This window comes from Gobius niger (genome assembly GCF_951799975.1).
Source record: "Gobius niger genome assembly, chromosome: 1".
Classification (NCBI taxonomy): Eukaryota; Metazoa; Chordata; class Actinopteri; order Gobiiformes; family Gobiidae; genus Gobius; species Gobius niger.
The window spans coordinates 7,566,328-7,593,442 of NC_136852.1; the positions used below are offsets into that span (position 1 = coordinate 7,566,328).

Genomic DNA, 27,115 nt, shown 5'->3' on the forward strand with positions numbered 1-27,115 from the left:
ATGTTGTTTTCGCCGGTCATGAAAGAGCCGGACTTGGCAACGCAGTAAGTGCATAATTCGTGCCTGAGAGTGTTTGCTGGTGGCGGCTGCGGTGGCTGCGTGGGCTGCGGATAGTGAGAGCTCATGTGCCATCAGCAGCAGACACGGGAGACGGGGCCTTGGACGCCAGCCCGTTGGAAGTTGCCAGAGCGTTTTAGACGGCGAGGCAAATATGCAGCCCACTCCGCCGGTCAGCCTGTGAATCATCAATGAGGGGCGAGCCCACTTTCTGGCCCCTATTGTCGGAGGTGGACGGTGCGTGACTCAGCAGCGTTTGGCCCAAAACAAGCCAATGAAGCCGTTTGACAGTTACTTCATTAGCGGCTGACGGCTTTATAAAGCAGACAGTACAAAAAAAAGGGCAAAGTGGATCAAAAAGGCATCAACGTGTGGCACCGTCAGGCATCGTGATGATTTACCGTTTTAAAATGATGCTGTTTTTGCCTGTGGTTAAGATGACTCGTCCTTGGGAGCTTTTTTTTAATGTTAAAATGCTCCGTTTTATGCTAATTTTGTAGTTCATATTTCAGTCTTCTCTCAAATGTTATTGCACGTGGATGTGTTAAGAATAATAAACTGGCAAATGGCAAACCTTTTTTTTTTTTACCAACTAAAGCGGCACAATTTGTTCCAATTTGTTTCCTCTGCAACCAATAATTTCTCGTTAATAGCTTGTAGCTAATGTTTTTAGCTTTATTCAAACTGCTGCTTGCTCACTCTTGTGCCAGCAGAGGGTGATTCAAGGCGTTTTTGTATGTTCAGAATAAGGAATGGATTAGTTTCAGTCATAAGTATGTGCTGTTGTGCAGAGGGATGATCTTTGGGTATTTTACAATATTGACTATTAAAGCTGATTTAAAGCTGATAAAAGGCTGAAAAGTGAGATTTAATTTGCATTGGAAAGAGCATCAGAGCATCCCACAAAAAAAAAAATCAATCACAAGTTGGATTGGACCTTGGATTGTATTTTATCTATTTAACTCTACCCAAGTAGTGACTTCCTGTTTCGATCCAGCACACCAAAATAAAAGCACCATCTTATTCATTTGTTCAGCAGTTCATTAGTTCAACTTTCTCTGTGCCTAACTATTAACAGACAAAACACAATGGATCGAAACAGGAAGTCACTTCTTGGGTGGCGTTGTTATGATTTGTAGTTCTGCACAGTCAATTTCTGAACTATAAGAGATAGAGACTTTTTGTTTTGTTTTGGAATCTGCTGATTTTGGTCTTTAAAACAAACTCGATCTGACATTTCGAAAAATCGCAGGTATTTGGTAAAAATCTCAAACACATCTTTTTCACTGTCTTGTCTTGGTTAGATCAGCAAAAATGATCTTCAAGAGATTACACCATTTGTATCAAAGGTCTATCTGAGGTCATAAAACAACGAAATGTATTTTTTATTATGAAAAAATAAGATCTTATGAAAAATCGAGATGGATCAATATGAGGAAAACCTTTTATTTGCCATGTCGTCCAGCCCTACACCCAAACCATGCGTCTGTAGTGAAGCTATAACGAGTGCTTTTACCCTGGGATGAAAGGGTTAAGCTTAGCAAGAGATCGAGCGTAGAGGAAAGCGCCACGGTGCTAAAGTATAGCCTCTGAAAAAGATGAGAAAATGACTCAAAGATGCGCGAGTAGGTGAAAACAAAGCTTTAGGTATGTTTTTGATGGGAGAACAGCATTGTAACCAATGGCCGCTGGCTGCCCTGCTTTTTGACCACAAACGTGGGGGCCGCCATTGCTCCGCCGTTGCTGCAGTACCTCCATATCGCCGCTAGGCCCCCATTGAAAAGCATTGGACTTTAGACACGTTAAAAACTACTTTAAAGCCTGGTTTCAATGTTTTCAAACCTAGACTAGGCTAGATATTCCTCCTGAGATAACGCTGGGTTAATAACAATATATGAAACCAGGCTGGTTTTCGTAATATGATTTTTTGAAATCTCGTATTTAATGAGGCTCGGACTGTTAGCATTGGAGCAGCGCGAGCTACACGTCACGCAAGGGCCGAGTCTACGGTGAAAATCCCGCCCGTATGTCCTTTTTAGGAACATGCTTCGTCAGAGCTGGGGAGGGGGGGCCTGTAAATCCGCCATGAATTGCCCCACGGCCGTGGTCAATCTGGTAAACGGGGAGGAGTGAGCAGAAGACGTCCATTTTTTTTTTACAGTCTATGATTGTAACATGGTAAAACCCTCTTACATGTATATATAGCCTAATAACCCTCTTCAATATTCTATATCATGCATGACCTACTAGGGCTGTGCAATTAATTGAAATTCGATTACAGTCAACGATTACAAAATTAGCATAATCGCAAAAAATCGATTATATTATTTATTTATTTATTTTATTTTTATTTTTATTTTTTTCTTCAAATTTTTTTTTTTTTTGCAAAGCTGACTTGCGTTATTTCAGGCCGCTGGGATTATTTTCCCTTCGCTTTTCACGTGCCACGGCTCATGCTTCTGTCAAAACGGCGCTGTGTGATGATGTCATCAGGCCGCACTGCTCAGTTTGCTTGCGCAGGTGTGAGGGCTGGCCAGCAGGGGGCAGGTGTGAAACAGGGACCTCTCTTTCATCAAGGCGTACTTGAAATCATTTGTACTTTTATGACTGTCCAGAAAACATAAAGGGTAGTGTAGTGTTTTGATTAATAAATAAATAAAATAAAGATAGACTTCTTTTTAAAGGCAACAAATAATCGTTTGAAAAATTGTGATTTCAAGTATGACAAAAATAATCGAGCAGCCCTGTGACCTAGGGCCTTTAGACTAGCAGTCCATAGGATTGTTTTGCTAACTTTTCTCTTTGATTCAGCTGAGCGATTAGTCTTTTCCATATCCGATTAAGCCAGCTAATTGATTCACTGATCATCCGTAAACTTTCCTTGCTCCCATTACCTCTCTAAGATATTGTTTGCCGGTTGTTTCCATCGGACTCCCGGTCTCCAGGGAATGGCAGAGGGCAGATTATCAAATTGCACTTTTTCATGGCTCCGCTGTTAAGCCCCGTGATGTCAGCCACAGGCACGGCTCCATTGCGTTTGTTCCTTAGTCACTCCGGGCACAAGCCGGATTTTCCCAGCGTCGCTTAGCCCCGGCTTCCTGTTGCCCGCAGCAAACCGCGTCACATTAACGCGAGTAAACAATTAAGAGGAACAAATAGTGAGAAAGCGCGAGCGTGAGTCATCGGGAGTAGTAGAGGAGCGTCAGCGCTAAGGTAATAAAAGCGCTGATCCTCATTCACCGTGCACACAGCCTGTACACAGCAGCGTAAGCCAGGCGTAATGTTTGGAGCTGAGCGTTGTTGTATCAACTACAGGCCGCGCCGTAAATCACTTCAGGTCTCGCTGCCTCGTTCACGTAATGCCTTCTCCATCCGGTCGGCCGTTGTAAAGATTTTCCCCTTGTCAACCATGTAAGTCTGCACATAGCAATGATTAGTCATCCACTTACAAGTATGGCCGTTTTCTTTAGCTCTATACCAAACCAAATGAAGTCGTCAGTCGAGGGTATAATGCGAGCGCAGTGATGGCTTTTCCCTATGAATACGTAAACAAGTCTGCACTGTGCGTCGTTGCCAAGGCCGGGCACAAATAATGATCCATCTAGACTCTGGATTTGCTTTTTTAGATGGGAAAACAATAATATATCTGGCTTCTAGTTTTTTAGGATGGACAGGATTGACACATCTCGTGATCAATTGACAATTAGATATCATGGAGTTAAAGCGTGGAACAGACACATCCATCTTCAGGATTCATTCACAACATTACCCATATATAATATTAATGGCTCAGTATTTGCTCAGTTTTTCCATACTGAGATATGTTCTTACCTGAGCTTAGACGAGTTGATGCAAACCTGTCTGGTCTTTGTGCCCATGGAAGATCGTGGTAGCTTCCGACTTCATCCCAGTTTGGAGCTGTAGGAATATGCTGGGAGAGGCCAAATGCGAGCAACATCTTTGGTCTTTTTGCGTGTCTGAGTGCACACAGACCAGACAGGTACACTTCAGACTGCAGACTGGTTGCCTCGCTTCTGTCAGTCTACCCCAGGGCAGCTGTGGCTACAATAGTAGCTTACCACCACGAAGTATGGAATGAATGAAAAATGCAATGTAAAGCGTCTTTGAGTGTTCAGAAAAGCGCTATATAAAACCAATGCATTATTATTATTATTCAACTCGTCCCACCTCAGGTTAGAATATAATTCAGTGTGTAAAAGCGGTGTGTTAATACCACGCTGACAGAAAAGACAAAAGGAGAGAGAGGGATATTGTACATTGTGCCTCAATGACACAATGGAGATCATTTTATTTCACTCAAACTTGGCTGTAAATAATGTTTAAGTGGCACTAGCCCGCAGTTAGCCTGTTAACTTCTTCTTCGGGATTCTATTAGTGTGTATTGGGGCCTCCGACCCGGAGGCAAGGAAGTTATAAGGGTGTTTTTTTGGCCAGAGACACTGGGGGGGGTGAAAGACCCTTCAATCATCCCATTAACACTTGTATTACCCCCAGAGGGACTACAGAAAGGATTTATTAAGGTAAACAAGTTACTTAGTTCTTCTTTAATCGCTATTCTAAAGAGCTAAATGAATAAATATCCCCCTTCCCCATATTTTCCCTGCCTGGAAACTCTACCGGAGGCTGTTGAGTTGTTTTGATCATGCTTGTTCAATAAATACCTGCGAGGCAAATACAATATTTTGATATGATGTATGACAAATAATGTATTTTTATTTGGGTCATGTGCAGTGGCTAGTCATCCAAGGGTAATGGAGGGTCCTGGAGCCTTACATCATCAATAGATCTCTTTTAAAAAGTTTAATTAAATGTGAGCATTGACTTCTGCCTGTACTGCATTACTTGTTCTCTTGCTAGTTGCTTGTGATATCTCAGTACTTTGATAAACATTTGGATTACCATGCAAAATTACACTTATACTGTATTTTACTCTTTGAAGTTAATTTCTCTTAACTTTATCTGCTCAATCATCTCGTGTCCTCCTGTTTTGCTGCCACTTTGTGTCTTGCCGTCATTTGCAACAGGCTCTGCCTCTGACTGAAATGAACTGTGGCCATTTCATTAGCGGCGGCTGCTTCCACTCCTCGCGCAGCCGTGTCCGTGACGCAGAGAATCGCCTCGGACTTGGCGCGCACTGACGGAGCGATCAGCGCTATCGCTTTAAGGAACGACCCATTTGGGATAAACTGGGGACAGATGTTACAGAGAACTCCCCGTGCCCCTCTTTGTTTTGACTCGTCAGCGTCCCGCTCCGCGATCCCTCCAAGTCTTCAGACGGCGTGAGGGGAAAACTCGAGGCTCGCGACGGTCGGGCGGCATCTCGTCTGAACTCCACCACCTCATCTCCTCTCTGGCATCGATCGGAGTATCGAGGAGGGCGTTCGGCGTGTCGCTGTGTGAATGAGAGAGGGAGAGAGCGTGCGGGGGGGAGGGGGAGGCGCTGTAGCGTAGTCGTATATGTCAGCCTCAGTAGTTTGCGTGGGTCGCTCAGGCTTTCTCACGGCGCCGCTGCTGCTGCTGCTGCTGCTGTTGTTGATGTTGTGAAGAGGAGAAGGAAAAAAGCCAGAACAAAGGAGTCCCCCGTGCGCTGTGGAAGCTTTTCTACATTTGCCGGCTTCAGCTGTGCAATGATCACGCCCGGGCGGAACGCTATTGAAATGAAGCGCATTACGGAGCACGGCACAGCAGGCGCTAACTGAGCTGGCACGCATCGGCAGAGGCGGCGTGCGGAACCCAGGCTCCAGCCCAACTCTCATCGCATTTGATTTTTTCATTTATTTTCTGTCGGCTTCTGTCTTCCTCGGGGCTCGTCCTCTCTCCTCTCCCTTCTTCCGGAGTGGCCGCCGCTGATAAGGTTTGTGTCCCCCCCCGCTCCACCCCGCCCACCCCCCCCGGAGGCTCTGGCACTGACACCGCCGTGGCTTATTTGTTGAAAGAGTTGCCGTGGAGACTGAGTGACTGACTGACTGGCTGGCGGAGAGAGAGGTGGGGGGGGTAGAAGAGGAGACTCTGCGGAGAGAGAGCCGTGCCGCCCGGGAGCAGATGAGCCAGAGCAAACATGTGAGATCCACGTTTCCAGTCAGCGCCGCGAGAGGATAAGACCACGCTCTCCTCCTCCTCCTCCTCGCTTCGGGTGTAGGGGGGGGGATTCACGTCGGGTTCAAGGAAAAGGAGCAACCCCCCAGCCAGATGTGCTAGCAACGCAGGTCATGTGATCCCCTCCGCCACCCCCCCTCATGAGGGCGGCTAAAGAACATCAGCCTTCTTGTTTTTGTTTTTTTCTTCCCCCCCCTCTGTGACCGCAACAGAAGCAACGCCTGAATGAGACAAAGCGATGCGGGCGACAGTAAGTAAGAGAGTTTTGTTGAGGCTGCATTACCTCCCCATCTACCCCCCCCATCTACCCCCCCACAAAAAAATACTGCAACCAGCATTTCCCTTCTCCCTTAAAATGTGTTCTTTACTTTTTAAATAAGTGCCATCAAAATCCCTGAGACGTCCAAAGTTCTTCATCCAGCTCCGAGTAGGAAGATCTTGGAAAACATTGCATGCAAAGATTTAAAGCCTTCATCCTCCGGGAAAGAAAAGAAGAGCCTGTTTTGACGTACCGTTTGTTTACCTGCCTTTTATCTTGCCTCGTTTTATTGGCGGCTCCCATCGCGAAGGGTAATTGCCGGATTTGGATTCAATTTTCTTCAGCCAAAGAGGAAATGATCGAGGCCTGTACAGTATCCATTGTTTCGTGTTTCAAATTCAATCTTAAAGGAAGGTTTTTTTGTTTTTTACTGCAGTTTGGGAGGGATTTCTGCCTCATAGTAACAATGCAAAAATGTATAAACTGTGAAATTACTTAAAAGGTAGAATTTAAACTTCCCAGTTCACAATTTCAGATGGAAGGCAGGGGACGATATAACTGGATGGTTCACTGTTAACGAAAGAAACATCCAGACAGAATATATTAAAACTTATTATCTTCAGGTTTCTATCTGCAGGTTTACCTTATGGCTGAAAGTCTGCACCTGTGTGATTGAAAAATACACTTCTTAATGCTAAAGTTGGGAAAATCTGGTACTATAGTAGACTTTGAATGAAGAAGATCGAGTATTTAGTGTCATTCCCCTTAAACCAAGTGAAAACATCTGCATTTTGACAGTTCGACAAAGCATAGTCTACTCAGAACTCCTCCTTTTTTGGATATTAAAGGGGCTAGATGCAAGTTTGCCATTTTATACTCACCACTGCCATCTCAGGTCATTCGTGTAACTGCACCTTCTATATTAAGCTCGTGCATGACGGCACTTCGGACCCGAATTAACACCTTTTTGAGTGACAGTTAATGATTTTCGAGGCAGTTGTGGTGAACAGGTCTGGGCTCATTCTGCACATTAGGACATGGCTGGAACATGTACATTATTATTTTTAACATTATTAAACTCTGTGTAGTCCCTTTTAAAGTACTTTGCCTCTTGCATGTCGCACGAAGGAAACCCATCTCCTCCAGAAAAGTGATTCCGAGATGCTGCGAGGCTTCTCTCAGTTTTCACTCCCTTCAATCTCCTCCCCCTCCTGATTGGCCTCCCACCTTTATTCCCTCCGCGGCGTGTCCGTGCTGACGCGGCGCACACCGCCCCGCGCCCGTGTGTTTTTCGTGTGTGTGTGTGTGTGTGCGCGTGTGTGTGTGTGTATGCATGTGTGGGCGAGCTGTTTGGCTTTTACGCGCGGCCGACGCCAGGGCTTCCCGAGCACACTCGAGCCCGCGAGCGCGTCTGAAAAGGATGGAGGTGCTGACGATCTCCGTGCACCACGAAGACAGGAGCCAGAGCCCGCTGCCTTTCGGCGAGTGCAGATTCTATGACGGCGACTACCACAAGAGCGAGGTAAACGCGGATGACGGAGCAGGAAACTTGAGAGCAGATCGTGCCGACGGCTCTTTCTCGTGGCGGTGACAAAGACTCGTGCTTTGAAATGAATTGCTTTCGGAGGATGTGGTTGTTTTCGCGATCAAAGATTGTTCAGGAAACTTTTTTACTCGTAGGCCCTGGGAGATAAATCACTATCAAACGGAGATCGGTTTTGGTCGCAAATGGAAATGACTAAATATCTCACCTAGAAATCGGGTCTTCTATGCTTATTGTATAACCTGCTGTCCTTGTAGTAGTCGGGCTGGGCGATAGTGACCAAAATTGAACATCTTTCTCGATGCAAAACCCTCAAAAATCTGCTGGCTTTCTGTCGCACAAACAGATCATTGTCTTGAATAAACTACAAACGTTCAGGAAAGAAACACCCTTTTTGAAGAGATGTGCTTTTAAATTTGCTTTACTTCATTTACTCACAATTTGGAAATGATCTTGCAGACGATATAACGCTCCCTTATATGTAGTAGGGCTTGGGAATAAGCAACCTCATTGATCGATCTCGATTTTCAAATACCAAATCCTGCTGTTTCATGAACATGGACACTTCAGCCTCTCTAATTTGCTTTCAACATCAACACACAAAAATGTATAATTTTACGGCTCAAAACTCCAAACCAGTTACTACAGAATTTACTGAGAGCTGACCATTAAAGCTGAGGTACCTGACCTTTTGTTGTTGTTGTTGCAAAGTACATTTGTTTTAACCACCACAGGGTATGTTTTAAACACGGCAAAAAATAGACTGGCTGCATGGTCTTCACCTAAAGCAGAAGTTAAATGTTGAATCTAAATTAGTGGAGTTTATTTTGGGGGTTCTTCACTTACAGCTGTACCATTTTGCTGAAGTGAATTTTTCCATTGTGAGACCAAGAAAGGATTATCTTATCTTAAAGGAACAGGCCACCGTTCTTCCATTCTGAGATATGTTCTTACCTGAGCTTAGACGAGTTGATACGTACCTGTTTGGTCTCTGTGTGTGCCCATGGAAGAGCGTGGTAGCTTCCAACTTCACCCCCGTTTGGAGCTATAGGAATACATTGGGAGAGGCCAAATGCTGACAACATCTTTGGCCGACTGAGGGCACACACAAAGACCAGAGAGGTACGCATCAACTCGTCAAAGCTCAGGTAAGAACATATAGCTCGGTATGTGGAAACGGTGGCCTGTTCCTTTAACAATCTGGACATGCAGGAGGGATTGTGACAGCTAGAAACGAGCAGTGTGCAGGAAAAATCAGGTGCCACAGGTTGATATTTGAGACAAGTTTAGACCAGTAGTTCCCAATAGTGTTTGTTTTAACCCCTGCCATGACGGTATTGAAGATTATTGTGGGAAAAAAAGCTAAATTTATTAGTATATATACCTACTACCTATGTGTAAAATATCTCCACTCAGATTCTCTTTTATAAACGTTGATTTAGACTTTCATTTCATCCCGATAAAGCCTTGTACTGCGGGTCCTAATGCATCTAAATGTTGCTTGAACTCTTGTTAAAACCTCTAATTGGGAGTCGAAACGCGAATGCAAATGAATCACAAAGTGGTCGGAGCGTCTGTTCGGATTGTGCTGTTACTTCAGTCGTGTTTGGCATATTTTTGAAATGGTTCGGCAGACATTCACGCAGCGCGAAAGGGTAAAAAAATGATAGCCGGAACAATGAACGGATTCAAAATATTATGAATTAATTGATGCTTTTATTGAAACTGTCAAATTATTCTGGAGTGCGCTTGTTTATTAGCTCTGTGTGTCTCTGTGGACTCTGTTTGCTTCAGCGGCAGTATTTGAACCACCGCAGTAAGCGTTTATGTCTTAACATGATTAACTGGGTCTTCTTTTCCCCTCAGATTTTGTATTCAAGGGTGCAATGGTATCAAGACATCAATAAAACACATTTTTAAAAAAGCATGAGGTAAATGTTTCAGTGCAACCTTTGATTAATGAGAGACCCAAATGAATTCCTCTACAGATTGTGTTTTACTAAACCTGGTGCTAAATTGCTACTTAAAGTGACTGCTTAGCACTGTTGGGTGTTATTAGTGGCCCAAATTTGATTTCTAAATGGGTTTGCGCTGTGACCTTCTAGCGTTTATGCGAGACAAACATCTCCTTTGCTTTTTTTCAGCCGCTTTAGCGCACACAGAACATAATAAGCATGTGTAAACCCGGCCCCTAGTGTTTGTTCGACTCTTCTAACGGTAATATAGGGCTGACACTTCTTATTGGCAATATTATGTCATCTAAGAACAACAAAGTCTCCATAAAGATTTCTCAAGTCCTGATCGCAAGTTCGGCTCATGGCCAGAAAGCACAGAAATGCAAAGGAGAAGTTAGTAAGTAGGCTAGTCCGGGAGACTTTCCGGAGTCCGTTAGCCGGCTCAATGTGTTTTTCCTATAGCCGTTAGCATTAGCCGTCAAACATTGCAAATTATGAGCGATCCAGATGTTTTCAGCTTTTTTTCCCCAGACAAATATTGTGATTGTGATTCGATTTAAATGTGTTAAAGGAGCTAGATGCAAGATGCAAGACATTTCATACTCACTACTGCCACCTCAGGTCATACGTGTAACTGCACCTTCTATATTAAACTCGTGCATGACGGGATTTCGGACCCGAATTAACAGCTTTTTGAGTGACAGGGCAGTTGTGGTGAATGGATCTGGGCTCATTCTACACATTAGGACATTGCTGGAATATGTAGGGGGAGGAAAATACTTCATTTTCCATCCATCCATCCATTTTCTTCCGCTTTATCCGGGGCCGGGTCGCTGGGGCAGCAGTCTCAGCAGTCTCAGCAGAGATGCCCAGACTTCCCGATCCACACACACCTCCTCCAGCTGTTCTAGGGGGACCCCGAGGCGACACCAGGCCATTTTAACATTTCTAAACTCCGTATAGTCCCTTTAAACTGCTAAAAGGATGAGTGAAGTAAGTCATGTTACTGTTAGACTTTAGTCGAACATATTCTTGCTCAAATTGCTCCCACATTAGAACAATACACAATAATCTACCTTCAAGAATATTTGATTTTAGGTGGACTGCGCCCTCTTCTGGAGGAGTTCGTCTTCCACCTTTCCCCCGACATTCAGAGTACCTCCAGGGGAAAGCCACGTGACTAAAACGGGTCCGAGATGGAATTACCAAATGTCTATCTAAACACTTTAGAAGCCCCTATATGGAAACTTTCTGAAGACCTTTTATTTGTTGCTGAAGCTGAAATCGCAAGGCTCGAGAACTCTGATTGGTGAACATCTATCACTTAACAGAAGGAAAGAAAAAAGTCAGCCTCTTGAGGTTGTTACAACAGTCAAAACCTCTGTTGCGATCCGATATCGATAAACCTTGTAGCCCTAAAGCCTAGTTAGAAATCATTAAAGTGTGTAAAGACCTTTTGAGATTTCTATTTCTGCTTTTTTGGTATCGGATACACCATTTTATCAACAGTATTAGAGAAGCCACTGAAATCATACAAACGCCTCGAAACTGACATGACGTCGTACTTTTACGTAAGGACTGGCTCGTTCATATGGGGATGGGGCGCACAAATCAAGAACAGACTCTGATAGCTAACGTTGTTTCTGTGATGTCTATGGTCAGAAATACTGGAGGAAACTCACAGGGAGAACACACAAACCCTTCATCCATCCTGCCGCCTCCTCTTCTGTCAAGCATCTGCAATGATTTAGTTTTATTCGCCAAAATCCTGCTATATTTCCAACAATATCAGTAACACTCTCTGACCAGACTCTTCCTCTTCGCAGGTAATCCTGGTGCAAGTAAATCCAGGCGAATCCTTCACCATTCGACGAGAAGATGGTCAGTTCCAGTGTATCCCAGGTAAGAAGACTGCTCTGTGGAAGTGGTGGTTCTGTTTATATTACAGCAGATTTAACAGTTGTCTTGAACTGTTAGAAATGCATCGTGTTTCAGCTTTTACAATCCACTGAAGGAGGCCCGGAAGCTGTATTCCGCTCCTAGAGAAAAACGGGTATAGATCTAACTGGAGATTTCGATTTCAAGATATTAAAAGGTTCAGACACTTTTCCCCCCTAAATTTAGGTTTTGGAATTGATGTAGAATAAAAATGCTTATCTTACTGTTGTTACTAAGACTAAGCTTTTCTTTCTCTCACTGCCTGCGACACTGAAATGGTCAGATTACAGTCAGGGCATGGTAACCTTAAACAGCATTTTGGGTAGTGCCCAAGGACATTTTTAATCAGTATTTCACCCAGGCTCAGACAGAAGAGTGAAGTGTCTAAACTCTGACGCTCAGACCTCGGCAGATCGCTGTAAAATCCACCCTGCCGGAGCCTTTGTGTCTCCACTGATCTGAATGTGTAGCGATGTGTAAATGAATGGAACTGGATGTGTCCTGGTAAAAGTCACGGCGCCCAGGCAGAGTTTATGTCGCGCTGTAGTCGCGTTCTTGCACTATGCTATTTGGAGGCATTCAGTTCCTCAATAGTTGTTGATTGTGCTGCTTTGTGACAGTGACAATGAAGTGTGGCTGCGACTCGACTGTGAATGGCGACAGCTGGAGGAGTTGTAGGAGGCGGGCCCTCGGGTCGACACTTGTAAATGGAGGACAAGCTATGGGACGGCATTTGATCATGAATGAATAGACATTATTCAGTGCAGTTTTCTGTGAATACTCTATAGCTCCACAATGCTGCACCTTGTTTGTTATGTGAAGATAATTAAGGAGTAAAGATGTCTCCTCTGTGCGCTGCTCCGCATCAGTAGCGGAGTAAAGCTCCCTAATGGGCAGTGAACATACATAGTGTCTCCATCAGAGGAGAAACAAAGAGCCAAGAGGTGCCACATTGATCAGTGTGACTGCTACTAACTGGCCTGTCACAGGGTGCACTCATCTCTCTGACGTGTATAGAGAGATGACTCACCGCTCGCAGTGGAGCAGGAGGAAGAGTATGTGCACAGTGCATACATGTACATGCACATGCTCAGCTTTACCTCGCAGTCTGTGCTAATAGGCTATATCCACAGTTTCCCCACGTGACGTCTTCCTGGACAGTAAGTCAGACCCTGTACTTCCTGTCGGCCATCGTTTACTTTCACAACTAGCAGGTCCCACACAAATATAGAGATAGTGTGTTACAACGTGTTACAAACATCATGTTCACTGTGAATCCTGCCCCAAAGGAAACGCCAGCGGTCGTAAGGTAGGAGCTTTTATCTTGGAGCTAAAGGCTAGTGCAGCAGAGTAACACCACTTCATCACACCGATATGCGGCACTCGTGGGCAGGAGTTATGTCATTTTTACGCTGTTTAACCTGAAGCTAGCTAGCCCCACGAGCTCAACTGTTTATGGAAACATCTGCGGTGGAGTCGCTTACACCTGGGCCCCACCAACTGAAACCTTTATGTTTGACTTTACTAATCCAGCCAAATATGCTTTAAGGGATATTTCAGGATTTTTGACATAGGGCCTCATTTCCTAGTTATCCAGAGTGTTGCTGATTTCTGGAGATATTTTTTTTTGTAATTCATGCAGTTCTTATATTGGAAGAGTTACGTGGCGCTAGGCTAGTGCAAGGCTAGCGCATTTCTATGGTATCAGCTAGCCTGCATTAAAAACAGTCTGACCCGCTCCACAGAGCACCTGAGGCAAATCACTTATAACATCAGACTAACCATATACATGTCTGTGTCGATAGAATAATTTTAACCATTTTGCATTTAAAAGAACTTATATTTGAGCGGCATCAGCTTCGTGGTTGTATAAGCTACGCAGCGGCGGAGTGATCTGCTAGAAAATAGTCCCTCTAAATGCGATCATTCATGTGATGCAAGGTCAGTTATATTCCCAAAATTATTCTATCGACACAGACATTTATATGGTTAGTCTGGCGTTATAAGTGATTTGCCTCAGGTGCACTGTGGAGCGGGTCAGACTGTCTTTAATGCAGGCTAGCTGATACCATAGAAATGCGCTAGCCTTGCACTAGCCTAGCACCACGTAACTCTTCAAATATAAGAACTGCATGAATTACAAAAAAGAATACTTCCAGAAATCAGCAACACGCTGGATAACTAGGAAATGAGGCCCTATGTCAAAAATCCTGAAATATCCCTTTAAGTGCAGGGATCATTTCATGGACGCCTGAAAATTATGAATAGTCCCTTAACCGTTTTCAATAGAAATATAAAGCTCATATTTTATTAACAGTAGGCTAACCTAGCTGCTCACTCTCCTCTAGTTCCCATTTGTCAAAAGTTTTGTTTTGGCCAAAAACAACACAAAATCCATCTCATACGTTCCTGTCAGTCACTAATTACGCGTTTATCTGATTGAGCTGTGTCATGCGTTGCTATGGTGATGCCCACAGCGGAGTGATATCCCAGTGATTTAACTACCGGACTACTTTTGCGACGTCGTTCACCTTATTCCGGACGTTCGCGTCGGCGCCGCCATGAATTGTGCCCGCCCCTTTTCTCCTATGTGTTAACATGGGACTGGAGAATCAGTCACTACACGAAAACAAAGCACAGAGAAACGCTGCAGTGTTGACATGTCGGTGCAAATGAACATTGGCCATTTTACACAAATCAATCGACTAAACAACAGATTTGAGCGGAGAATATTTCCCCTCGTTCTCCGTTAAAATGAACGGGCTTCGCGCTCGACCGGAAGTGTCTGGAAAACGAGGTGCCGAGACAAAGTGGTAAAAGTGGGCGGGGCGGAATAAGGTGAATAAGAAAATAATGCACACTTGTTAGCCCACACCGCTTCATTTCTGTGGGACCTGCTATTTTTTTAATGGGAAGAGAAAGCGGACAGGAAGGACAGCGTCTGGTTTACTGTCCAGGCGGAAATCACGTGGGGTCACTGTGCATATCGCCCACACCACCTTAACCTCAGGACGCACTGACATGGGCACAGTGACACAGATACGCCGCTGCTTTACTTCAACCTCAGGCGCCGCTCCACATTCTACTTTCACTAATGTATTTTTAGCTGCTGGATGTGTGTAATTGCCACGTGTTGGCACATGACATCTCTTTGACAGGATGAGAGAATAAAAGAGCAGTCACATATACAGGTGTCGGTGCCCTCCCCTCACTTCATTCGACTTCCTGATGTTGCATCTTCATAACACAAGACCACATTTTTGAGACCACGCCCTCAGAATCCTGGCCTCTGCACTTGGACGCCGAACCCTGACCAGTATTAAGGCCATTCTCTTCTCTTTCGCTCATCGTCACGTCACGTTGGACCTTTCTGTTCGGGGCTGAGCTGAACCTAAAGCACTCTTTCTCTCAGAGTTAACCCGGTACAGACAGAAGAATACTCACACTCTTATTGTTGACATATGGCATAGTCCCAAGTCAAATGGGGAATATAAATCACCGGGAGAAGTTGCTGGAAGTTGTTTTTAAGCCAAAAGTATTAGATTTGCAGTCAGTGTTCTGCCGTTTTCATTCAGACCGGTTTACCCTATGGCCGGAGACCTTTGTTGCCATGGAAATGACAAATTGAACCAATAAAATGAGGAGAGTGGGGGTCATAATTCATTTCTGAAGCATATATCGAAGGTGTGACTATTGGCTCAACAGCAGCCGCTCCGTTTCCCTCACGTCCCGACACATGAGTCACGTAATGGGGCCGAACATTAGCCACATCAGCACGTTACTTCACTCCCCCTCCTCATTTCAAGGACAGATCCGCCAAGACGAGCTCCCGGACAGACTCCTCCTCAGCAGCGAGCCGCTTCCACGTCCGCCGAGCTTCTGACTCACCCCTTTCCCCGCGCTGGCATCGAGGGGAGGACGAGGCGGATCATACCAGATGATTGAGTCTCTGTTCCTTATGGCCGCGCTACCGAAAAAGTGAAACTCGTCATGGCAGGACACGGTCGGAGCGTGGCTTTATTTAGACGAGTGAAAGCGTCGTGACCGTTATATATGACTTATCTTTTTAATTTCGGGGTTTAAAGGGGCTAGATGCAAGTTAGCCATTTTATACTCACTACTGCCACCTCAGGTCATACGTGTAACTGCAGCTTCTATATTAAGCTCGTGCATGACGGTTCTTCGGACCCGAATTAACACCTTTTTGAGTGACAGGGCAGGATTTTAGAGGCAGTTGTGGTGAACAGTTCTGGGCTCATTCTGGACATTAGGACATTGTTGGAACATGTACGGGGAGGAAAATACATAATTTTGAGATTTTTAAACTCTGTGTGGTCCCTTTAAGGCGAGACAAGGCAGGTGAATAGATACAAAATACTTCAAGAAATCAATATGAAACTTTTGTGGTTGATAACTGATACAAATATGAGAAGAAATGTATTGCAAGCATGGCCAAAATATAAATAACTTATAGAGCCAGGTTTAAATGTATGGTTTCATTTTGTTGGTATTAGAGGTCGACCGATGTATGGGCCGGCCGATATATTGGCCAGATACTTGGACATTTTTTGATATTGGCTGATCGAATGCCGATAAACCCCGATATCTCCGGAATAAGCCTGTTTTTGCACTGGAAAAGGCTCAGTCGGAGCTTTAATATCAGCCCACAACTTTTTAGGCCTCAAGGGGACTGAGAAACATCGCAATGGAAATCGGTCTAGATGCAAGTTGTCATTTTTGTACTCACTACTGCCCACCTCTGGTCATACGTGTAACTGCACCTTCTGTATTAAGCTCGTGCATGACGGCACTTCGTACCCGAAGTAACACGTTCTTCAGTGACAGTGCAGGATTTTAGAGGCAGTTGTGGTGAACAGGTCTGGGCTCATTCTACACATTAGGACATGGCTGGAACATGAAGGGGGAGGAAAATACATAATTTTAAAACATATAGTCCCTTTAAGGGAATAGGCCACCGTTTTTCCATACTGAGACATGTTCTTACCTTAGCTTCGACGAGTTCATTTGTACCTGTCTGGTCTTCACGCGTGCCCTCAGTCACGTAAACACAGCACAGACGGCGTTAGCATTTAGCCTCTCCTCCTCTATAGCTCCAAACGAGGTGAAGATAGAAGCTACCAAGCTCTTCCAGGTTTTCCTTATTTAAATATGGTTACGTGAAATGTTACACAATCCAAGTATAGTTACACAAAATTAAACAATGTGGATTTTCTAAGCGTATAAAAAGGGGAACTCTATTGTAAGGCGTAATAATATCATGAGTACTTCGGCGTCCGCACAGTAAAGTGATATTACTGTGTGGACATATCTCAGCATTTAAAAACGGTGGCTTATTCCTTTAATCACAAGTTTCACCGACTAAACCTCAGTGAATATGGACATGCTGCACCTCATTTTGAAGCACAGAACCTGGAACCTATTTTTGATCGCCGTGCAAAAGTAGAAACAGTAAGCTAATGCTTACGGCAACTAATCAAGGCTGGGACAAAAACTATGATTGAATCACCTAAAGTAATAAAATAAGACCGGCCTCTGCTGGAAGTATTTGTTCCTAGTATTTGTTTTTACAGGATTATTGGCCAGACATTTGGAAAAAATCATCCAAAACTATTGGTCAGAAACATTGGCGTAGTATATCGGCATCGACCTTAGAAAAACCCTTGCTGGTCGACCTCTATCCAAGGCTGGAAAGTTTGGAGTCTGTAGGAGCTGCTAAAGTGGAGATGATATTGCAAAAGTGTGACAAACCTAGTTTCGCGTGGGCCCTGAAGTTTTGTAACGTCTGCTCATGCATATGTTGATTTCTCCCAGGAACAAAATGACCATATTTGGACTGCAGCGTCATCTCGGCCGTCTTTCGTGCAAGGCATAAATTCCAAATATGTCAATATTTGTGAATGAATACATGTAGGAAAGATGAGGGAGCGCTGTAGCTGTTTCCGGGAAATCTCATGCTCTCTAGCAGACAAAACATCATAAAACAAGCATGAAATCCATTTTAGTGTCGGTGTCTGCAGGGTATTATGGGTGATTTTAAACGCAAAGAAGCAGCAATGCGAAAACAACTTGCTTATAAACTCATACCTAGGAAAATCAGGATGCTATAAGGAGAGTTGGGATCGAGAGACGGATCTACTGGACCTTTAACACAAATTTTACAATGTGTTGAAATGACAGGGAGGGAGGAACTTCAGGCTTAAGTAGTTAAAACGTCAGCAAGAAATGTGAATCCAGTCGGCTTGTTTTAGCTTCACAAGATCCTGGGTGAATTAGATTTCATTCAGAATACTTCTTAGTCCAGCCTGATGCCTCGAGGTTATGCCCACGGCACCAGCGGTAATTCCCAGCCCCTATTTCTCACTACAGTCGTTCGCAGGATGGCAGTCAGACTCCTCAATGACTACACCAAACGCGAACAGAACGGCTCATCTCGCCTCCTTTTTTCCTCGCCGTGAATCTCAAAGAGGCAAAACCACTCCCCTCTAATGCAATGTCTGGCTAAATCAACTTCATTGTTTACTTGTCCGGTTGCCTCTTCCCTCTATTTGTCTGGATGCTAACCCCCAACCACTCTCGATGTCTGTGAAAGACTTAAGTGTCGTGCTAATGGGTCTTGGACTTGTAAAAAGAGGATGGAAGTCGATGGTATTGACATTATAGCGATGGCCAACAATACAAGAGTCCACTTGATCGATGCAGCTGGTCCTTTTTTGACTAAGACGGCCAACTTTTTCGAAGATCATCATCAGTCAAGTCCCACCCAGGTGTAAAGAGGTGCACAATCACATGGCAAACATGACAAAAATCATCCAGGACAAATCATCCAAGTCCACGAAATCGATGAAACTGGATGGCCAAGAATCCAGTCATTTCAACAAATTAACTCCACCACTAAATGAGCACATAAAGAAAATGACATTAAGACACGCACATCTGCACCCATGGACCATTCAGTCACTCATCATTCATCCCGGGCTATTGTTCATCATTTTAGTGGTCGGGCAAAACCGGAGTAACTGGAGGAAACCTACGCAGACACCGAGAAAACATGCTTCTCACAGAAAGGCCCCGTCCCAGGGTTTCCACAGGGCATTTAAATCGCAGGTTGTAGGTCATACAGTGAGACAGGGACAAAGAGTTAAAATAAAACCGTCGTAGGACCAAAGACATCAGGCAGTGTGTGATATTCTGGTATTCTAGTCGCAGTGAGCCTCATCTCGCTGTAACTAGGATCTCGGTGTCCCGTCAACACTGCATGCCACCAGAGTCATAAACAACAGAGGACAGGCATGAGCGGATCCGACTCCGCGTTTTACTGGACTTTCCCTGCACTTTCCCGCGGAAACAAACACCGCTTGCATGCGGGACTTGCCTCAGCTAAACACACGCCTTCTTTAGCCTGATATTCGCGACGATAAACTTTGGTCGTAGCTATAGGGCTGAACGATAGACAGTTTTATTGATGAGACTCTATATCGTTTATATCTTGTTTTTTCGATTTTAATATTTTGAAAGTTCCATCCATCCATCCATTTTCTTCCACTTGTCCGTTTCCGGTTCGTGGGGGCAGCTGTTGGGCTGCCCAAGTCACATTGCACCAGCCCCTTATGGCTCCTCCTGCGGGTGGTGGGTCCACGGAAGGACGGCCTCAGGATTTTGACCAGGCCTGTTGGTCTCTCATAAGGGCCTTCTGACCCGTCAGTTAGGACCTGTTTGCCCTTTGAGACCCGAAGCCCCCGACAACAGAGCTCCCAGGATCATTCGGGTGCTCAAACCCCTCCACCACGTTAAGGTGGCGGTTCCAGAGGGGTATTTTGAAAGTCCATATCTCGATATCGATACGATAACGATATATCTTTCATCCCTAGTCGTAGCTACGATTCCAGTTGAAGCATTGCACAGTGGAAACGAGTGCAGGCTCAGACAAAGAGACAAAAAAAATCACACAGTGCACCAGCGATTATTGTAAAAATACATTGAAAATACAAAAATTATGGTGAAATTGACAAAAAACCTTGCTAACAAAAAGTCGCCAGTTTCATCCGATTCTCTTCTCTGTTTGATGAATCTTTACAAATCTTAACATATTAAATTGCTGGGTTTCAGGTGACATCACAGCGTTCTAAAGGCCTACAATGTGATATAGAGGTAAAATTATTTTGTTTTTGAGGACATTTTTTGTCTTGTACAGAGAGATCATGGACCCAGTGACTGATATTAATGATCATTTTTGTAATTCATACATTACAATACGACTTGTGAAAGTGTAATGCAGTTAATAGGAAAAACTAGCTCCTGCCCCCCGCTGGGTCCGGTGACATCATCATTCTAGAACCTGCAACCCAGCAATATGGGCTCATGTTTTTCTGTGTTTTAGGAATTAAAATGTCATATCAGGGCATTAAATGGCATTGAAAGCATTAAATAGGACTTGCTTCTGCCTGTATAAACCCTTGGATTCACAGATGTAGAACATGACGCATGTAACACAAGCTCTTGGCTGCGCTGATTCTGTAGTTCTGAATCAAATGTAAAAAAATTTAAAAAGCAGGCACGTGGGCTCTCGGGCTCATACATCCTGATAATGCGAGTCTGAGTAGAGTCAGACCCGGGCTAAAGAGTCACAATCTCTTAAAAACTGGCAGATCGTCAGAGTATCATTATCCCGATTCAAGTTTTAACGTCATGTTTGCCTCACCAAGACAGATGAGGCTTCTATTAAACAGTGCGTTACCAAGAGACAAAGAAAGTCCAGCAGGGACAGAGCCGGGATGAATGAGGGCGCTGTGAGTGCGAGTGCAGGACGGCGGATGGAAATTAGCCCATGGCCACAATCGGTGATCACATTCATGAGTTTCGTTTCATTAACATGCAATGTCCCAACCAAGCAAATGGCCAGACCTGGATGTGTCCTTGGCTGCTCAGCTCATGGAAAAAAAAGGCCTTTTCAACTCTCAATGCTAAAAATGTCCTAACTTGTTTTAAAAATAACGTTGCACTTAGTAGCACTGGGTCGTTTTGACATGCAGCTGCTCAGCGCCTCCGCTTCCATCCATCCCTCGTCTTATTTGTGGAATGGAGGCAATTTATTAGCTCTAATTAATAATCAAGACGGCTTTCGTTTTACAGGCTTCCGGGTGATCGAGCCGCTTCAGGGAGCAGCTTTAGAGCTCTCCAGTGAAAACTGCTCACCGCTCTTCTCTGAGCGCGCTCCTGTCTGCGGGCTTTTGTTTGAGAGCTCTCTCTAAGAGCACTTTCTGGATTGGGTATTTGATGCTTTGAAGGCAGTGCTCAGTGGTTTTCTGACTTTGTGAAATGTGTTACTGGAAATTAGATAATAAAAGCCAAACTAGGAAATTCAAAATGATTTGTCGGAGGATAGAGACAAACTGTGTGTTTTTTTTTACAGAAATATAGCCAATAATCTTTGCTCAGTTAAAGGAGCTGTTGATTATGGGGGGAAGACACTCCCACTCACTCTAATTTTCCTTTTTCAACTGTCACACTGACTCTGTGATGCTCAACCTCCAAAACTGTGACGACCTTTTAATGCTCAAACATGTCACAGTTTTATGATTGAATTACGATTGTCGTTTTTCAGTTTCCGGTGATGCATCTTTAGTAACACCTGCAGCGTCTGGACTGTTCTTGTAACTCTTTGCCACCTGTATTTCATCCTGGCACATTTATGATTTGCTTTCGCTGTGAAGAGCAAAGACGGCCATGTGACACGACATCTGTAAACGACATGTTTTGATCCTGAAATCACGCCCAGTCACGTGGCTTTTGATAGTCTTGCATTTGCTGTAAATCTCTCCTCCTCATGTCTGTTTTCTGCACACTTTCTTTTACGATCTCAGATTTTGAAACGCTCTTGCGTGTGCGTAACTTTAGACGCCTTTAGTGCTTAAATGAACTGCTCAAGTGTCGGAGCAATTATCTGCTGCATATTGGCTGCACAGAAATGTAAAATGAACCATGGTCAAAGGCTGTAAGCAGTTTCAGAGCTGTAAAAAGATTAGGAGAAACCGGAGTTTGTGCTTCAGTGAGTAACAGTATGTGCCAGACGTGTTCTGTACAAATCTCATCCGGAGAGGAATGAAGCTGAATGACTTAGTTTAAGGTTTTGTGTCTTTCTCTTAGTTTGTGGCGTCTCTGCGTCTGTCCCGGCGTGTCCTTGACTCGCTCAGCGGCCCGGACACTTCTCCTCCCTGTTTGCTGTGACGGGTGGCCCCTCTGACTCAGGCTGTGACAGTTGATCCTGTCAGCCTGCCCCCGGAGCCTCCGAGGTGCAGATTGCTTGTGTGATGTTGAGCGGAGATGAAGGTGTTACCAAAGCGCGGCTGGCTCTCTGTTTACACTGCCTGAACGGGACGCTTGTTTACTGCTATTCCGGGCTCAGCGGCAGCCCGCCGCTTTTCTGTGCAGGAGGGCTCGTGTTGTTTTTACCCATGGCCGTTGGTTTGTGTGCGTGTGTGCAGGCTCTCCTCTCCACGGCCACGTCAGCACAACCAATGCTCCGGTTGAGTCAGGGGGAGGGGACGTGGCCTTTTCTATCTGATCTCTGTCAGCGCTCGTGCGTCAGTCTGATGTAAAAGAGTAGGTGTTCCCCCTCCCCACTCTCTCTAGCAGGAGCAGGTACCGCGCCGCACGCTTCCTCTCTGTTCCATCCGCAGCCTTTTATTTCTAATTGGACGCAAAATTGGATATGTAATGTGATTCATCAGATAAGCTATTACTCAGCCGGCAGCGCCTGAGACTGGAGTCGCCTTAATCAGTGCGCGCACAGGTGTCAGACGAGCTGCACGTCGCACAAGCATCAGTTATTAAGCAGAGAGGCTCTTTGAACTCCCACTCCAATGATGGAGTAATCTGAAATCAATACGGATTGAACCAGTGTGACCAGTGCGCGTTTAGTCGGGCTGAGCTCGCCCAGACTCCCAGAGTCGTACCTCAAACAGCCTGTGTTCTTGGGTCGGGGAATGACTCACTATCGGCCGCAACGGAGAGCAACTTCAAAGATCTTTGGCCTTTTGTGGTAAATAAAACCTTTTCTACCCACTACATAGGCCTGCTACACTCAACTCGAAGTTTCCATGGAAAAGGAGTTGTTGAAAGCAAGTGGCTAAAGGAAAAAAACACTGTTTTTATTGAATACGTGGAAGTACAGCTGCAAAGACGTGCGTGTGTCCTTGGGCAAGACATTTCACACGCCATGTCTTTGTGTCTGGGCTTTGAGTGACTGGTGGTTAGTCTGTGGAGGCATTTTTATCATTCTACTCCAGTGCAGCAATAGCCAGAGTAATGTTTTCAGACATAACAATGAATACATTTGCAACGTTGGAACACATATTTATTAATTAGAGCATATTGATTCGTATAAAGCGCTAATCAGTCACATTCTCTCGATGTTTTTAGTCTGCAGTCTCTTGATTTGCTAAAAATTGTGTCACATAAACGGAAATAGACGTGCGAGTCGACACCCCGAACATGTGTACAGCAGATTTGGTCTTGGTTTCGCAGGCGTCACACTGAGAAGCTTTTTATAGCCCGTGCGGCCGATGCATCAACACGCCGCGGTGCCAGTCTCCTCCTCTGCACCTGAGGGGGCGGGGCCTCACTGTATATCATTACACAGACGGATGAGACAACGTGACGGAAACCTCTCCTCCTCCTCCTCCTCCTCCTCCCCCCGTTCTGGACGCAGCTCTAATGTCCGCCTCGGAGTTTTGTCTGAGCTTTGTAACAGGAGAAATGTGTGAATGCGAAAAGTTTCCCCGCTCATTGACTCCCTCTCCGCCGCTCTCGGCTTTCTGCTGAGCCGTCACTTCTCAGACTAAGCTGCTCCTCTGGCCTACGACACGCGCGCTCGGGAAAACTTTGTTCCTCAGCACTTTTATTAAGTGGGGCGCGTGCGTTTGCCAGATTTAGTAAAATGCATCTTTGCTTTTCGTGACACAATGGCGGGTGAAAGCGCTTATTCAGAGAGCGACATATGCTTCATGACAGCGTCTAACGGATACGGACAAAAATGAATGTCTCACTATGTTTTGGGGCTTTCTTGACAAGTATATTTTATGTATCGGAAATATGCAATTGTTGATCAGCAAGATAAACTACAAAAGTACTGATAAAAACACTTTTTCAACTTTTTTCCCTTGACATTGGAGATAAAGACTCAACATTGTACATTTCTTCCAAGCAACTATTTCGGTTTAATCTTGCAGGCGAGACACTGTCACCTCTTACTAACTGGGTTGTTGTGGATGCATTCAAGGTCTTTAGATGAATTGTGCCAAAATGAAGGCCTGAAATGTCATTAAAGGGACTATACGGAGTTTAAAAATGGAGTATTTTCCTCCCCCTACATGTTCCAACAATGTCTTAATGTGTAGAAAAAGCTCAGACCTGTTCACCACAACTGCCTCTAAAATTCTGCACTGTCACTCAAAAAGTTGTTGCTTCGGGCCCAAAGTACTGTCATGCACAAGCTTAATATATAAGCTGCAGTTGCGCGTAAGACCTGGGGTGGCAGCAGTGAGTATAAAATGCCCAACTTGCATCTCGTCTCTTTAAAATGCATTGAATTTGACCAATTCTTGGAAAATTATTACAATATTTAACTAGTTTTACTGCAAAAGTTTATCAAAAATACCCACATTCTGTTCTAAAACTCATTCAGCTGCAGTTCTGGCTGAGATTGGGCTACATTTTTTTGCTGAAAAGTCTCACGTTGTGCCCAATTTGCTTTTGAATGCCACATTTTCCCTCATTCCTGTGATGGAATGTTTGCAAATACTAAGTTGAAAAAATGTCCCAATACTAAGCTTTTGGCATTAGAAATATGTAGTGAACTTGGGCATTAAAGGGACTATACAGAGTTTAAAAATGTTGAGATTATGTATTTTCCTCCCCCTACATGTTCCAGCCATGTCCTAATGTGTAGAATGAGCTCAGACCTGTTCACAACTGCCTCTAAAATCCTAAACTGTCACTCAAATTCGGGTCCAATTTGCCGTCGAAGGGGCAGTTACATGTGTGACCTGAGGTGGCAGTAGTGAGTATAAAATGGCCAACTTGCATCTAGCCCCTTTAAAATGGCATTAAAAAGCATTACATTTGTGCATTGGAAAACTGCCAGTATTAACTCTCCAGTCTTGTGCTCCGGTCACTGCACATTCTTAAGTGTTTAAGCTAAATTAAAGTGTGGGAGAAGAGGAGAGGGAGACACTTCAATGAATCCCTCTAGAGATGGGCGGATCGGTACCATAGTATTGATATGTCGACACCAAACGGCGATTTTTTTTAAGTACGAAGCACGGATACCAATTTGCATCTGTAAAAAGAAGGCGCAGCAGCAATTATTAACACAAAAGGACAATTTACTTCATTGTTCTGCGGCAAAACGCTCCACAGCAGCAGAGGATTGAACTGAGCCGTGCATCTCATTCACTTTTTGTTAATGTATGTATTTTCACATTGCCATTGTTTAAGTAAGCAGTTAAAGGGACTAGATGACTAGACTAGATTACACTCACTACTGCCACCTCAGGTCTTAGGCGTAACTGCAGTTTCTATATCAAAGGGGCTGGACGCAAGTTTGCCATTTTGTACTCACTACTGCCACCTCAGGTCATATGTGTAACTGCAGCTTCTATATTAAGCTCGTGCATGACGGCAATTCACCGTTTTTAGCGACAGTGCAGGATTTTAGATGCAGTTGTGGCTCATTCTACACATTAGGACATTGTTGGAACGTATAGGGAGAGGAAAATACTTAATTTTAACATTTTAAAACTCCTTATAGTCCCTTTTAAGCTCATGCATGACGGCGCTTCAGACCCGAATTAACACATTATTGAGTTGAGGATTTTAGAGGCAGTTTCCTCCCCCTACATTGCTGGAGCATGTAGAGGGAGGAGAAAACATAATTTAACATTTTTAAACTCTGTCTAGTCCGCTTTAAAGTAGCATCATTTGAATGTATACACTAGTATTATGTAATATAACCAGTTTTAGAAAATTGTATTGTTTACTGTTCTGTGTACTGCTTTTTTTTCTAGATTCGGAGATGATTGAGGTTTTATGCAACACTCTTCTTTCTGAAGAACCACTCGCTCCTCCTCTCAGACACTAACGTTATTGGAAGAGGCAAATGTCTAAATATCTCCGTTTCAAGTCAATTTTCAACAAGCACATTGTTGACACGTTTTGAAACGCCACGTGTTATCGGTCGCTTCTTATCGCCTGTGCATTTAAACAGCCTGGTTCTCAGATTGAAGACTTTAACAGGATGTTTCTCAGTTGTCCTTGGATCGATTTTGGCCATTTAAAAAACTCAGAGAAATGTTAAAACTCAACTGTTTCGATCTTTCCATGCGAAGCTGTTCTGCTTTGTCAAACGCGCTTCAGAGGGCGAGACGGAAGTGTCGGGTTTACAGCTGTTCGCTACGCAACATCACGCCCCGATGGACTAAAAAAAAGAAAAGAAACGCAATAATATAAATAAAATGTCCAGATCCTGACTCTTCACAAGTTTTTGATCACCATTTATTTCACTTCCGTTCATCACAGAGCTACCAAAATGACACATAAGGTGTATTAGAGTGTCTAGTTTCCGTTTTCGGCACTCAATGTGTTAATAGTGATGATGAATATTAATTTTAAAAACAAATTTGGTCAGACTTGCTGAAGATGAAACGGATTAAACCTGCACTTTTATTGGATTAATGGGACTATACGGAGTTTAAAAATGTTAAAACTAAGTATTTTCCTCCCCCTACATGTTCCAGCCATGTCCTAATGTATAGAATGAGCTCAGACCTGTTCACCACAACTGCCTCTAAAATCCTGCACTGTCACTCAAAACGGTGTTACTTCGGGTCCGAATTGCCGTCATGCATGAGCTTAATATAGAAGGTGCAGTCACACGTATGACCCAAGGTGGCAGTAGCGAGTGTAAAATGGCTAACTGGCGTCTAGCCCCTTCCAGACTAGTTTCAGAGAGAGCTGTGACTTCACTACATACATCACTGCTGTTGTTATTTCCCGTGCAGGCGCTAGGCATGTATTTGCACAAGTCTCGTAAACCTGGCTCCGGTTTTGACACCATCACCGACATATTGTACATTTGTCGGCGTGACTTTGCCCCGGCGCTGTATTAAAAGCATATTTCGTGTACTTGTCTTGTTTCACGGACGGAAGCGACACATGTGAGCTGGAGCA

The 27,115-nt window shown here is 44.3% G+C and overlaps 1 protein-coding gene across 5 annotated transcripts in view; it reads left to right on the plus strand.

Annotated features, from left to right (window-relative positions):
- fndc3a (fibronectin type III domain containing 3A) overlaps positions 1-27,115 on the plus strand; it is a 102,904-nt gene that overhangs the window by 23,980 nt on the left and 51,809 nt on the right. For 2 of the 5 annotated variants that reach the window (XM_079573340.1, XM_079573342.1), the window contains exon 3: positions 11,758-11,833. In XM_079573340.1, coding sequence (XP_079429466.1) covers positions 11,758-11,833 — 76 coding nt within the window. Of the gene's footprint in view, positions 1-6,335; positions 6,425-7,834; positions 7,956-11,757; positions 11,834-27,115 lie in introns of those variants that run through there. The other 3 variants (XM_079573343.1, XM_079573341.1, XM_079573344.1) reach the window with 3 other exon arrangements.